This window comes from Echiichthys vipera (genome assembly GCF_963691815.1).
Source record: "Echiichthys vipera genome assembly, chromosome: 5".
NCBI lineage: Eukaryota > Metazoa > Chordata > Actinopteri > Perciformes > Trachinidae > Echiichthys > Echiichthys vipera.
In genome coordinates this window covers 22,746,680-22,762,433 of record NC_139830.1, presented here as the reverse complement: position 1 = coordinate 22,762,433, position 15,754 = coordinate 22,746,680, and the positions used below count along the sequence as shown (strand labels likewise).

The 15,754-nt window shown below is 38.8% G+C and overlaps 3 protein-coding genes across 6 annotated transcripts in view; 2 read left to right on the top strand and 1 right to left on the bottom strand.

Moving 5' to 3' along the window:
- Positions 1–6,329, top strand: part of stim1a (stromal interaction molecule 1a) — a 28,920-nt gene extending 22,591 nt beyond the window's left edge. Inside the window, exons 11-14 of one of the 4 annotated variants that reach the window (XM_083914259.1) lie at positions 947–1,176; positions 2,073–2,153; positions 2,761–3,175; positions 3,549–6,329. In XM_083914259.1, coding sequence (XP_083770385.1) covers positions 947–1,176; positions 2,073–2,153; positions 2,761–3,175; positions 3,549–4,050 — 1,228 coding nt within the window. In that variant the 3' untranslated portion in view covers positions 4,051–6,329. The remainder of the gene's footprint in view (positions 1–946; positions 1,177–2,072; positions 2,154–2,760; positions 3,176–3,548) is intronic. The other 3 variants (XM_083914261.1, XM_083914260.1, XM_083914262.1) reach the window with 3 other exon arrangements.
- Positions 1–15,754, bottom strand: part of LOC310947473 (neuronal acetylcholine receptor subunit alpha-10-like) — a gene marked incomplete at both ends in the record, with an annotated part of 167,853 nt that overhangs the window by 31,784 nt on the left and 120,315 nt on the right. The window lies entirely within an intron of this gene.
- On the top strand, positions 5,405–14,263 carry LOC310947338 (protein sel-1 homolog 3; the record flags this gene model as incomplete). The annotated part of the gene is given in 26 exon segments (XM_083914128.1): positions 5,405–5,414; positions 6,838–7,353; positions 7,922–8,048; positions 8,177–8,298; positions 8,392–8,507; positions 8,614–8,675; positions 8,775–8,907; positions 8,982–9,117; positions 9,220–9,357; positions 9,919–10,124; positions 10,211–10,390; positions 10,866–10,985; positions 11,107–11,247; positions 11,381–11,443; positions 11,575–11,748; positions 11,839–11,976; positions 11,978–11,992; positions 11,996–12,028; positions 12,032–12,040; positions 12,044–12,138; positions 12,219–12,309; positions 12,398–12,485; positions 12,588–12,685; positions 12,792–12,919; positions 13,026–13,128; positions 14,174–14,263. Coding segments are annotated over 26 exon segments (3,132 nt in total).

Genomic DNA, 15,754 nt, shown 5'->3' with positions numbered 1-15,754 from the left:
TCCAACTGATAGAATTCACTGTAGAGTTGTAACTGTATGACAATTTCATATCACGATTTTAAAGACCCAAATTATCACAGCTATTAGTATTATCATGGTATTGTTAAAATGTGCTCAAAAAATTCTACACCTACTAAAATAATTTCAGAGTCTTATATTGAAAATCGCAAATAAAATGACATTGTTATGCTATTTTGGCTTGCAAATAAATTAAAATAATCACTTCATAACTTATATTTTGGCATAATAAAAACACCAGACTCCAGGGAATAAAAGGCTTAAAGAAATAGTGATTTTACTCCATTCAAACTACTCTGATGGTGTACTTCAGTGTGTGTATGTTGTGTTGTGACATGAAACCGCAGCTCACTGTTTATCGTCATGTTCCTCTGAACAGAAACTCAGTACTACTGTGTGATGTGTGTTTAGCTAGCATAGCTGTTAGCTCTATTAGCACAAATATTAAGGGAAAATAACCAAATCAACAATTTGCAAGTAAACTAGATCAGTAAGGCAAACTCTCTTGCTGTCCACCTACCAGCGGAGCTCCGACCACAGGTCAAAGGCAACTATGATGCCGAATCTGGGTCTATCCACAGTGTACTGCAATGCCTTCTGATATAGAGGCATCATATCATTGATGTCATGATTTCATTGATGCTAAACAAACCATTGCATACTGCGCCTCCGTCTGTTGCTAGCTTTGGTTGATGCTGAAGTACTTACTGTGACTGTGTAAGTGCGGAAATCAAACACGGGTTTAATGGTCCTATTTGTGGGTGTTAAGATGTTTCTGATCAGATTAGCAAAAAGTAAAAGAGTTACTTACTTATTGCATAACATAACATGATTACATAATATCTAAAGTAAGATTACTTTGGAAATTATGTTTCTTTATGTTATGAGTAACTTTTCTTTTGGACTTTTTTCTTCTCATCTTTCATAGACAAGCCCTGGGTGAGGTGACCGCTGCTCTGCGGGAGAGGCTTCATCGTTGGCAGCAGATAGAGATCCTCACAGGTTTTACCATCGTCAACAACCCAGGCCTTCCTTCTCTGGCCTCATCCCTCAACCTTGATCCCTGCTTTGTGGGTGGCAGAGCTACACCTCAGCACTTCATCATGTCTGACGACATGGACGACTTGGATGAGGATATCGTGCCCGGAACTCTGCAATGTAAGAGTTCATCCGAATCTCTCTCCCATTCTGTGGGGATTAGTAAACGAACCCCTAAATACTCTAAGACCCTGCTGGGAAAGTCAAAAAATCAGCCCACATGAGAATTTGGACCTTTTATAAATGAATCTGTCATTGTGGCCTCCCTGGTGATGGAGGTAGTGAGGGCCACACGTGTCTATGATTGGATGAGTGTTGTTTGACATTTGTATGATGTTACCATGTAAATTCACATAATTGTCTTGTTCTTTTACACACAATTCCAGTTGAATGCATTTGTTGATTGTTCTCATTTTGGATAAAAGTGTTAACTTGACTCTCAGTCCACAACAGAGACTGAACTGGCTCCTGTGACTTTACTCTGGAATTTGAAATGTCAAGAAAAAAATATACCTCTTAACACAATTTTGTGCTGACCTATTTGTAGTGGTTGTGTCCTGATATGATTTGCAGACCTTTTGAATCTGATTTTGATCAGAAAACTACAACCAAAGAAAGGATATTAAATACACTTAGAGCTCTATTTAAATTTTGATTTCGTTTCAATATGAAAAAAAAGCTGCCCATTATTTTTATAAAATCATAATGTACAGATTATGTTATTTTCATTGCAGAAGTCTTGGGTAAACACATTTGACACACAGTTTATCTCATCTAAATTATGATAACCATAATGCTGTCTAGCCATGTTGTTATGTGCTCTATATTTGACTTATTATAGCAAAACTTGATACACGTTAGGTTTCGGTTTGACTATCTCCAGGTGAAACTCATCACAATAGTGAGTACGTTTTTTTTATTCAACATTAATTGCACTCCTTATCTCACCCCCCTCTCTCCCTCCACTACCTTTCTGGCATTTGATTTCCACTGCTGTCTCATTGGGCTAACTACAGACGGCACCCGACTGTTGGAACGACGAGCCAGCGACCTGTGGTCCGTCGGTTCAGACTGTCAGCACATGTGGAAATATCCTGGTTGGCCATTTATTCATGCCCCAGTTCAGTCCTAAGTTTGACATCCCTGTCTCTTCCCTTGACTCAAAGCCACACAGAGCTGTAATATTTTTTTTAATTGCACAGTACGCTGCAGAAGGACATGTCTGAAAGAGAAACCTCTCCGTGCTGCGTTCATCTGACCTCGCTTTAGTTGCTTGCCCGCCACATTTACCCCTCTAAATCTTGTCACCCCTTCGGTGCACCCCTGCTTCCTTTCCATGGGGATTTGTCACTTACTTTATTAAAAATGAGCACTTCCTTTCTAAAATGAGCTAATTATTATTGAAAAATTTAAATGTATTAATTTAAACAATATAGAACATCACTGTTTTTTCCTTCTGTTTGATATAATAGTTTTCCTTATGAGGATGGGAGACACAACGGTGGTGGGATTTTATAATATTGTAGTAATTATAATTTAGTGAAAGGAATTTGTCTTGAATTTGATTGTATTACAAGTTTTAAATCATGAGAAATGTATCCCAACAACTAAGTATCTTTCCACTAATCTTCCAATCAGTGTCCCCTTGTCCGTCACTTTATTTCACGAGTGGTTGTTGATAATGCTGTTGTTGTGTGCCCACAGCTCCCAGTATGATGTCCCTGCGCCAATGCCACATTGACCCCCAGCTGGCCATGGGCTCCCAGAGGTTGGTAGAGAGTTGCCTGTTGGCGGGGCAGCAGGGAGAGGGAACCCTATATCCATCCAGGTCTAGGGCTACCCTCAGACAATCGCGCAGCCATTCGTTTGGGCAGCTCGAGTGTCTCCCTCTGCCTCCTCTTTCCTCGGCTGTGTCTCACCCCTCAATCATCTGTACCTCCACCTTCAACCCCCATTCCCAGTCTTCTTCTTCCTCCTGCTTACCCAGCTCGAAGGGTGGCGTTGTAGCCCCTCATTCCTCCCATTTATATCATGGTTCTTTTCAGCCCATGGACCCCATTCCTGATTTCAACTACTCAGATGTCTCCAAAGCGCACCCATTGTGCTGCGACAGCTCTGGGTACCCATCTTTTTCCAGTTCTCCACACACATAGCATGTGCGTGGATGTGTTTTTTCATCAGTTCTTGTTATTTCTTTTTTTATCAAAAGCTCATCGCATAGGTATCTTCATCTATTATTCCTTTTTTTTTCCTCCTAGAGTTTATTTTATTTTGCCATGCTTTCTTTAGTTTTCATTTTTATTTTATTCACTTTCCTGTTCTTTTTCTGCACAACTAACAAGTGTGGAGTTCCAGTGTCGAGGCTGTGCCCAACATGTATCCATGGCTTTGCAGGCAGAGTGTAGATAAACACCAGCATGCAAGGCTTCAACTTTAAACAGTTTGGGTTAGTTTGTTTTTCACTAATTCCTCTAACTTCTCCCCCCCCACAGGGACCTAAATCGCTCTGACTCCGACTCCTCGCTGTCCCTCTCCCAAGTTGGTGATCGGCTATCTGCGTACAGCTCCAAAGGCCACCTAATCAAGCCCACCTCTCTCATGCATAGCCGTGCAGATGACACCATCTCTCTGCATGCTCACACCCCCAATGGAGGGAACCGCATTCATGAGGTCAGTCCTGCAGAGCTTGTTCTTGACAGCCCCATACTCATTAAGCAGGGGTACATCACGGAGCAGTCTCCCAGCCTGGGAGAGATCAACAGTCTGTCAGAGTCGTCCCGCTCCCTCAGCCCCAACTCCACTGAACCTGACACACCGTCACCTACAGGAGGGCAACCAGGGGCAGTGGGGGCAAAGGGCAACAGCCGCATCCCGCAGCTGTCCTCCAAGAAGAGTCCGCTGGAGGAGGACAGTGGCTCTACAGGAGAAGACACAGATTCCACTGCCAGCCGCAAGAAACACACCTTCAAGATCTTCAAGAAACAAAGGAAATAGAGGCTACATGAGTTACAGGCTGTCAAAGCTGTTAGACTGTATTCATCTGCTCTGTTTTTGAAAAAAAAAAGTTTCAAAGTTTTGTGGGTTCATTAATGGTCAAATGATGGCACAATTTGTTGTCGTTGGATCTTTTTGTAGGTACCACGCCTACTCTAAGAAACTGTGGGAGCAACCAGCTGTTAAGTTTTATCTGGTTATATGGTCAATGTTGAATACTGTTATGTGGGGAATGGGTAGGTTTGTATATTGGAATGTAAAGTATTATTTATTCTGCAGGATGTTGTGCCAGATTCAAAGGCGTCTCCCAGTTGTTTTTCTTTCTTGTTCTACAATCTATAACATTTTGCATGTCTTCACTTTTGTTTGATTGATACTCGAATGCTCTTAGTGTTTGCTTGGTTCTTGTTGTCAACCTGCTTAGACAACACTTGGTGTTTATTTTATTACTACCTAGCCTACAAATCCAAAGTGGCACACCTTTTTTTCCTCAATGATTAATTTGTTTTTATTGATGATTACATATTTTTCTGTCTTTTGTTGTCTTCTTCCCAGAGCAAATGACACATTCAGGAGATCCTCAAACAGAAGAGTAGTAGTAGAAAGGTCGGACTAGTATATCAGTGAGTCAAATTCCACTGTGCCATTTAACACAGCATAGTGATTTAGAAACAATATAGATTAAAAAGGTTTAATAATAATTTGCAACCTTGGATCTCATCCAAAAGCACCTTGATAAAAAAACCTTGTATACAAAAGCAAATTTGAGAGGTAAATCTGCCTATAATAAGTTACAAAAAGACCACTGAATGGCAGCTTTAGATCTTTTGCTTTATTTATTAGTATTAAGGTGTTGAGAGCATGATGGGGAAGTGATTTCCATAAATCTCCAGCTTTTAAACAAAGATGAACACTGATTCATATTTGGATTACCACGTAGCCTCTCTGAAGTGATCCAGTGTTTGCATTGCCTGACTTAAATGTCCAGCTTGGGAAATTATTGAGCAGAAATGTTACCAAAAAATGAATTACCAATGAAACTGCGTGACAATGGACTTTTATCTGGCTTTGCATTTAATGTGATAAGGAAACTACTTTAGAGAAGGTGTACAATATATTCCATTAAAAAAAAAAACATATGTCAAAAATAACACAAAACACTTGAAGCACATTTTATTTACTATAAAATAAAAAGTAAACTATTTTGTTTTTTAATGTTACCCTGGAGATAATTTGGTGAATGGGGGTGCTTATTTAACTTAACTAACTAAATTTTGGCTCCTGCTGTCCACTGTCTTATTGTTTCTGTTTTGATGAATATTTAGGTGGACAATGAAAACTTTGTCAACGTGAGATGGGTGATGGTAAGGGCTAATAATTAAATGGCAAAATGATTTGCTTTGTGTAAGATAGAAAGTTGTAACCACTTTATAATCCACCTTTTATGGAAGATTTAGTTGTGGAAGCAGAAGACTTATCATGTCAAAGTGCCAAATCACTATTTGTATTTGTAGTGTGTTCGGCCCTTTGAGTCCCTTTTTCAGAACACAAAACCACATGGTCTATATACAGTCAGTAATGTATATTGTGCGTTTTAACGCTGAATGTCCCAGGGTATTGTTTCTGTAACGGTATCATCAGTACAGTATGTTTACATCTGTTACAGATAACTATTACCACATCAAAGATCATTGTGCCAGTTTTAATATTGAGCTTCATATGAGCACAGAACTATGCATCAGTAGTTGTAGATGATTACTAAAGTAGTTAAGGACACCAGTACACTTAGTGTTCCTGACCAATGAACAACCAAAAAGTGCTGCAAAACACACAGTCGGCCTCCCCCATAATGTAATACTGTAGGTGGTTCGGGTGTATACGATATGTTTGAATTTGTTATTTTAGAAACCAGTTAAAAAAAAAAAGTATTTGCTACTGGTAATTTTTTAACGTGTCATTTGTACCTCGTTTGCACGACAGCTGTAAATGAAGTATGCCATCTGAATGACTGGAGTGTGTGTGCGTGTGTCTGTGTGTCTGCTCCCAGTATAATGCACTGTAATGTTGATGCATGTCAACTGCTGTAACAAAACCTGTCTTGGGTTAATAGAGTGGATCAGCTTAAGCTCTGTTTTCCTCACCCTTTCTCTTTATTTTGAGCTTCTATTTATGAACACACAGTATATTTGTACAGAGAAAAGGATACTTTTGCATCTTCTGTGGCGGTCTAGACTTTTATGGCACTCCTGCATGATAGCAATAAACTATTTTGAATGAAATATGAGCTGATTTGTCATAGACATTACACCACATGCTGCACAATACAATACACGGTTCCTTTCTTGGCTTCTCTTAAATATAGTTTCTCAAAGATGGCAGTGTACTTAACAAGTTTGCCCCAAAACAAAGAAATTTAATTTTAAATGCAGATTCAGCATAGCAAGTGAATGATATATGTTTACCTTTGTTTGTATGTTGAGTATTAGTAACCCAATTCACAAATCTCCACCCTAACTGCACTGTGTATATAGCAATTAGGGTGGGACTATGTGCTGTTAAATATTTACCTATGTTTCAACGTAAGAGAGGTGGAGCAGGATGAGGTCCGGATCTTGAGGTCTCTTGTTTCTATGCAGCTTGAAAATCTTGATATAAATGAAAACACTTTATGAACCATGGATTTCCATACACTGTACACATACATCTGTGTGTTTGATCTCAGTCTGCAGGTAGGAGCAGGTTTTCCATCATGATCTGTGATACACTTGTCCTTTCTGCTTTTAACAGATTTAATTAGAAACAACGTGCATGTCTTGTGCCTCATACAGATTGTCTGGGGTTTTGACAAGGTGACACTCCTGAATCCTCCAGAAGAGCCTTTGTCAGATCATCTTTTGGAAATACTTTACTCTTGTGATGAGCCTGCTACAGTACAGCTGGACTGTATTTTATCTTTTGAAACTGGCATCACTTCCACACTCCCACTGAAACAGTGGAGCTGTGTCCCCGGTGACCCTAAAATAAAGACTCTGGAGCTAAACCTGCCGGATTGGTTAGTTTATCAAGCTGATGGGATTATTCGGGACTCCCAGGGGGTGCTGAGTTGCATCCTTCAAGCGTCAGTCAGACACAATGGACTGCATGAATCTGAGAGGTCTGTCGCAGCTGTGGATGTAGCAACTTTGCAGCTTAAACCTTTTTTCAATCGCCCTGTCAAACAGCATCAACTATGTGTTTCCTGGAGTAAACAAATGCTGCAGTTAACTCAACGGTTTTCAAAGAAACAATGTCCTTTGGAGCAAGGTAGGGTTAAAGAAGTGGGCTTATAATGCAATAAACTTTGAAAAATCACAGATTTCTTATGTCAACATTTAACAACACCACCTAAATTAAGAAGTCTAATATGTTAGTTCCATGGCCTAGGGAAGTTTAATCAATATTTGTGAATATGAGCTACTTTCAAAGCCAGAAACCATTGAGTCATTGAGTATAAAGTCTGGAGCTGCTCCATAGACAATGAATAGGAGACTGATTTTTTTTTTTTATACGAAAATTATTTAAAGTTTATAGTAGTTTTGTAGTATTCTAAAATAGAAATTGTCCCCAAATTGTCCTGGGTGCTCTCAGTGTCATCTATAACCCCTTTACCAGCTGCAACCCTGGTATTGTTTTAACCTTGTTGTCTGTGGAGCACTTCCAGACTTTATCAGAGTATGTCATGCTCAGATATACACATATGAATGATTTCAGGGTGTGTCAAAAATACCAATGTCATACTATCTAGGAAGGGTGGTCACAATTTTAGATGATTGTTATGGAATTAAATATCCTAGTTTTCTAAATCTCAACCAAAAAACTTCACATCATTCAGAAACGCTGCATTTCCTATCTTCAATGTATGCTTCAACTGGAGAAAGCTTCGGTATCACCAAGACACTGGAGCCTTACAGCAGTGAGTTTCTGGAGTATGTGCGTGTTAGAGACATCTCCTCTCCATGGTAAGATGGCAAAAGTTATACCACATATTACCTAGCTTTATATTCTGTTAATTATTACTATTATATATATTATATTATATACTATTATTTGGATATATTTAACCAACTGTGCTTTGTGTTTTTTCCAGGTGTATGTTCTCCATCTGGATATTTTTGACCAGACACTGTCAGGAAAACTTGTGTGGTGTGTTTTACCACATAGACTCCCATAATAACTATGTCACACCAACACTATTTCTCAAAAAATCAGGTGGATTTTTTTAAAACCTCTCAGATATTCTTAGTATGTAACTACGCAGTGTCATTATGTGGACTTACATTAGTCATTGCCTCATACGCACAGGTCAGCTACACATCCAGATGGATGGAGACGCAGAGGGATCCTCTGCATTTGTTTCTCCATTCAAGGTGCCTTTAAATGAGTGGTGCCAGATCAGTGTGATGTTGCATGGTAGAATGGTGAGTAGTCTGTTGATGACAGAAGATGCACTTACGGTATGCACGGTATGTAAATGATGGTAATAGTGAAAAATAAAGTGGCCATTGTCATGTTTGTGCAACTCAGGTAACTGTCTCCATGGTGTGCATGGATCACGAGCAGAGAACATTTCATTCAACAGAACATGTGTAAATATTTACGAAGGGATTATACTATATCAGCACCAGAAAGTGCACGTACATTCTTCTGCATATCTGTTGTCATCATGTAAGCACCGTGTCTTACAGGTTGGAGCATACTGTCAAGCTGGATGACACAGAGGGATATTTTGTGATTGGTGGAGGAAAGTACATAAGAGGTGTGGAAGGTTATTTCGGACCATTGGTGTACTACCGCAATAGAATACCACCTCAAAGCACGGTAATGCATCTGCCCACTGTTATATATATCTACTATTCACTACATTTGAATCTGACCATTTTCCTTTTCTTCAGTCTGAGGTTGTTATTCCAGATGTTATCAGGAGCGTGAATCTGACCAGATGGCTGCAGACCTGTCAAGAATTTCGTTTGGAGATGAATGTTATAATCCATGGCTATTCTCTCAAGGCTGGACAGGGGACAGAGTCTGGTAGTAGGCTTTTATATCCACTAGATGGAGCTAAAGTAACTGTATCTGAAATATTCTTAAAAGCTACTGAAGGTGCAAAGAAACTGTATTGTGTTTTTTCAGAGACTTGTTTCGATGTTTTCCATGGGTGGATGGGAAAAGACAGGCTACCTTCAATGTCACAGTGTGAGCTGTGGGAGGGGACAGTCCCTCAGAGAAGACAAGCTGTTAAACTGGCCAAGTTTTTGGCTTTAAAACATGGTAAGTTATAAATTTAAAAAAAAGTGACAAAATTAATTTTGAAAATATCCAGAGGAGGTAAAATATATTTACTGTAATATAATGTATTTTTATTTAAATATATAACAGACAAAAAAAATAAAATTAACTATGTTTCACTGGTAGCATTTGTTTACTCAGGTAGGTTTTAAATACAGGACTTTGACTTAGCATTTTGTATTTTACTAACACCTGAAAGTCCAGTTTTTTATTTGTTATTTTCATTTTCCCTTAAGCAGCTTTAAAGTTGGAAACATCACCTTAAATTACATGGTCAACCCCATTCTATTAAATTGAAGTATGCTAGATGTGTTGTACATTGTTTTATACACATTTGGGATCTCAACTAAAATTAAAAATACCAACAAAGTTATGCAAACAACAAAGTTTTGATGCACAGGAGGAGTTTGTCATGAATCATTTGTTTGATAAGGGGCTAAGTAAACAACTTGAATACTTATTCTACTTACTGTATATTCAATGATGATAGCAATGTGTTATTTAAAATAAAGTACTGAAATCAGTTAATTCCATGACTTGCAGGGGGAAGAAGAGTTAGCCTGCGAGCTGTGGGAAGAGCACTGTACTCCTTATCACATCAGAAGCTGAGCAGAGCGAGCAGCACTGCTGTGATCAGCAGAATATTACCACTGCTGCTCCAAGCTGGCTGCTTAGCTGATAACCGAGCTCTGCGCATGTCATCGGTGCTCTACAGTGCTGGCCTAGGAGTCAAGAAACAGCCCAATAAGGTGTGTGCTACTTGGTCAGCTGTAGCAGAACACCAACACCACCACCAAAATATAATTTTTTCCTCATGCCCTTGTGTTTGGTCCAGGCTTGGCTCCTAGCCCTGCTGGCAGCTCAAAAGGATGATCGATTAGCACTTCTGCACCTCGGGCACCTGCACCACAAAGGTCTCCATCGCCTTCCCACAGACCCAGACCTGGCCTATGCATACTATGCAAACATTGCGACACAGACAACTTTAGATCGTCATAATCCCACACCCGAGCAGGTATTTTTACGTCAATAACTGGTTCTACTATATTAAAAAAGCGTATCATGAGTCTTTTTTTTTACTTGCCCGATGTATCGTAGAAAAGCTAACACAATATATCAGGTGAATAGTATTTGTACATTATATTCTGTCATAACTAAAAGTGTCAGACTTACATTATTGTAATGCAGAGGCGGGGAGGAAGCTGTAGGCTTATTACAACAAATGATCTGATTTCTGATTCTGGTAATACATTTTCTGCTCCTCTTCTGTGGCTATAGCTTTCAGATTCACATCTTCAATAAGTTGGTTTTCGTCACTTCTTTCCATACGAACACAGATAGCAGTTCGATACATTCAGTGATATTAGTGATTCTTGTGTAATTCAATGCACACAGCTGGATTTCTGGACTATTTTCAATAAGAAAAAAGAATACAAAAGGAAAATATCTGTTGACTTTTACGTGTGTCTTCTCTCTTTCTTTTGTATAAGACGTTTGTTGAGGCTGTTTACTTAAACGATGAAGAAGCGTTGAATCTCCAGACCAATGAACATCATCACATCTTCCAATGGCTGAAACTGCAGGCACGCAGGGGAGCAGCAGAAGCTGAGGTACCCTGTTCGGTCATCTTTGCTTCTTTAAGTTGCATGTATAATGCACAAGCACAGAAAGTCAGATAACAACAAGTTTGTCACTATCTTCGCGTTTGTTAATTCAGCAACTGTTTTGCAGCAAGCAGTTGCCCGCATGCTGTTCTGGGGTCAGCAGGGAGTGTCTCCAGACATCCAAACGGCTGTAAGACACTACGAAAGGGGGGCTGTCCAGTGGGAGGACCCAGTGTCAATGTATGACTATGGCATAGTCCTACTACAGGTGAGAATACACCTGATGTACAATGAAAAAACATGACAATTGATGTTGTAATCTACTGAAAGAGTAATCCTTCCTTTGGTTTTATCATTTGGTGTCAGCATTTGTCAGTACATATTCATTTATTTCTCTGTAGGGACATGGGGTTGAAAAGGACATTCCAAAAGCTCTCACATTCCTGAAGAAAGCAATGGACAAGGTTTGTATGATTTAATTACTTATTTATTTCTAATTTCTTAACTGTACTGTAGCAATAAGAGTCCACGTCCTTTTGTATAACCCCAATCAAAGTTTCCATTCCTCTGCTTCTTACAATATTCTGTCTTACAGGATTTTGTTCCTGCAATCAATGCCCTGGCCTGGTACTATGAGCAATTTGAGCAGGACTACGAGCATGCAGTGCAGCTGTGGGAGCAGGCTGATCTCCTCGGGTGTCCAGAAGCTGCTTTGAATCTCGGTGTCATGTACTCACAGGGTCTGTATCCAGGAAAAGCTGCTGACCAGGTTAGCTCAAGTGAGAAATAGTTTTGGTGATCATGCTTACAAACCAGTATTGAATGATATCAACGGGTTAATCATTTGTGTTACCGACAGTTTCTGGCCTATCGGTACTATCTGAAGTCTGCAGAGAGAGGGCACATCAGGGGAGCAGTTCTCCTCGCTGACATCTGGACCACTGGGATAACTGGCCATGTCAACAGACGTCCATCAGATGCCGTTTTGTTGGCTACTTAACTTTTTATTTATTTAATTTCACATCTATGATTTGTTCTTATGTCATGACTGAAGTGTCTTTTGAACTAACTGCAGGTGGGTAAAGTGGGCAGCGGAGCACAACGGATACCTGGGGAGCATCCTACGGAAGGCCTTGGATTCATATCTCAAGAGTGACATGTAATCCTTTTCTCTATTCACACTTGCTTAATGCTGCATGATTCTTGATTGCATTTGTTAACATTCCAGCTTTTCAACAGGTTGAGCTCACTGTTATATTTCATGATAGCTGCTGAGTCCGGGTACTCACCTGCCCAATTCAATGTGGCATATCTATGTGATGACAGTATGGTGAGTTAACTCTAACAGCTGTAGTGTCATGATTTCAGTCATTCTTTTTATTTTCAAAAGCAAACTTTTTTACTCTGTATATCCCTAGTTAGGTTTTCTGGATCCTGATTTTGCATCAAACTGTGTGAGGAAATATTACAACCGTACAATCCAAAGTCAAAATCCTGACACTTACGGTAAATAACTAACCTTTGGGACTTAAATATTTGTAAACTTGTGTGGAAACATACCTATTTGAAATTGTATTTTTTTAACCTCTAATTCTACTACCTCTCCAGCACTAATTAGGATGGGTGACCTGTTGTATGAGGTGCAGAAAGACCTGTTTTCTTCAGCACGTATGTACACACTGGCAGCATTAAGGAACGAGCCCCAGGTCTGCTTCTTTTTAAAATGATTTTCTTGCTGTGTGTATACAGTTGTTTTTTATTCATAATTGAGCATTTGTGTACGTGTGTGTAAGCCATACTGTTCCTCCACAGGGATGGTACAACCTTGGCCTCCTTGCTGAGGAGGGTTACAGGCTGCCATTGTCAGTATTGATTGAACTTGGCCTCTCAGAGCTGTACCTGGCAGACAATAATTTGCTCCTAAGCACTCTGTACAAAAGGTGTGTTTGGATTTTACTATATGTACATCCGTTGTGTAAGTGCAGTGTAGTATACTCTTTTCATTGTAAATATATAAGAAAATGATTCTAGATTTTCTTCCAAAAGATGCAGGGACTCAGAAGATACAGACTCATACTTGCCTTGCAGCCTCGCCCTTTTCAATGTGTATCTTAAATCGTTCCAAAAGGACTACAGTGCTGCTATTAAGGTTAGTGTGATATCCTCAAGCTACATTTGTAAAAGTCAACAAGTAAATATTTTACCCAAGTAAAAGTACAACAGTATTACTGAAAGTACTAATTACAAATTACAAAAGTAAAAAATGAGCCTTTTAAAAGTTTATTTTATAAATTTAGTTATATTATTTTATCATCACCATTAGTACAGCCGTATGTAAATATTAATTATTTTTTGGTCTTTTGGTGATTGGGTGTTTTCACATGCATTTTAATACAAATATCATTAAGTCAACGTGTAATAAAATGTATATCTATAAATAAAAGTATGTTGCTACTGCTGCTGCTACTAGTAGTAGTAGTGTGTGATATTTAATGTATTAATACATTTTCTAGCTGGTCACTATTATATCAATTTTTGATGTAATATATTGTAAAATATTATACTGTTGTTGACATCATAAGTCATAACAATGCATCAAATTCCATAATACGATTGTAGAAAAAAGTAATCTTAAAGTGAAACTGTGGTGTAAAATCATCCCAGGCTCCTTTTAGGCACACACTCATCAAATAATCAACTAACAACTAACAGAGATATCCAAGACAGACGCTAACAGTCGCTAACAGCCAAATGCGGCTAACACGGATTAGCTCATGATAACATACAACTTCTGCAGTAGCATGATAAGAGTCCTTACACATTAACCAAAGCACCAACAACGTAGTTAGAGAACCCTGAGTACCAAACTGGCCTCGGTAGGTACCAGCTTCTCCTCGTAGTAAAGGCCATTCAAGTCAATTACCAAATGCAATCCAAAAGGAAGGAGCCCATTGATGATTTATTCCAGCAAAACATGTAAACCTTGTGGTTTGTGGCACAGCAGCAATATCTTCCTATGAAATGTGAATGGAGTAGAAATATAAAGTAGCATTAATATAATACTCAAGTAAAGTATGACTACCTCAAAATACTCAAGGACTGTATTTAAATAAATGTAGCAACTTCCCATCAAGTTCAGTGAGGTTATTGTGTTGCTCATGTTCCTCATTTCGGTCATGTTTTTTTCCCCACAGTTCTCCACTGCTGTTGCCGTGGTTGCAGCCCCAACGATATTCTTCATCATCCTTGGTGTGCTCAGGAGACCTAGCCTGTCTCCCAACTAGAGCCAAGAATCTTATCAGGATTGTCGGTGACAAACCCTGGGACTAAACAGCAAAGTCACCTTGCACGGCAACAGCCTTAACACATTTTATTTACATAATGGAATCACTGTAGCCCAAAGACAGTTTTGTGTTTGTAAGTTTCTTACTGTTAAACTAAAGTTTTGCCTTTTTTCTTTTTACTGTATTGAACAATAAAGAGTCTGAATAAGTGCTACCGGACTTGCAGTCAGTTTCAAGATACCTGTGGTGAATCAAATATGTTATTCTTGGAAGTCTTTGTCTCCCACTGTAATGGCTCCTTCAGCCCGTGGCGTTCTGTAAGTGGAAGACTTCCTACAGAATTACAGATATTGAATGCCCAAGTTCACCATGACCACTTCATACTTGGGATACTAAACAAGCATCTAACAGGACTCCAGGCTCCTAATGTGACCCACATATCTTCAATTTAAACTTCAACCTACACATTTGTTCCTGTTTTCAATCACTTGTGTCTGAATAGATCTGCCATTGTTTGAAAGGTCAAAAGATAGTTATAGATAATACACAACATCGTAATTAGAAGTCTGCAAGCCTGACCGGGAATTTGTTCAAAACATTGTCTTCCTTGCTGGCTCCAATACACTGCAACATTGATTTTGCTATATTGTATTGATGGAGCTATCTATGTTTGTGTGTGTTGTACACACATTGCATACTAAATATGCAAATAGCAACTCACATTTCACAAACCAAAATCAAGCACGTAATTATAGACACTTCTCATGAGACCAAATCCATTCAGCACTCAACATCTCATTAACACCAGCAGACAAGTTTAATTGCTTTGCTTCTGTTTGTTGGAATGATTCCGAATTGGTTTGGGCTAATGATGGTAAGGATGGGATAAAGATATGAATTTGTATTTTTAATCAGCTTTGAGGAAAAACTGTGGTGCAATTGAACTGAATGTAGACTAGTTTATTCAAGATGTTGAATAAAAAAATAAATAGCAAAAAAGTTAAAACTTACCACAAGTCTTAAAAAAAACAGACATTTTCATTATCCTTACAAAGGAATTGTGGTTCCATATTCCTATCTTGTGATCGAATAATATTAATGATAATGTGACTGTCCATGTTCTTGACTCATGACATTCATTTCCCAGAAAAAGCTCCACTGTAGCTGTGGCTACCATTGAGGACACACTGGACATGTCCTTGGTATTTTTTCTGCATATCTGGGAGTTTGTAGCAACCATTCTACAACTGATAATGTAAACATGATTTTTCTTTTGTAATATGAATCTTATACGGTCAGGACTTACACAGTTTGAGAATAAACTCTTTGTCATAGTAACTGTACAGTACTGTCAGGAAACATGCACATAAAATATGGAATCAGAAGAATGCCCAGTCCAATCATAACACACAACATTTAATTGTAGTTTTTTTGTGATATTATGGCTTTATTCTAATAAAATTCTACATGATTTTTTGTCACTAACAGTTG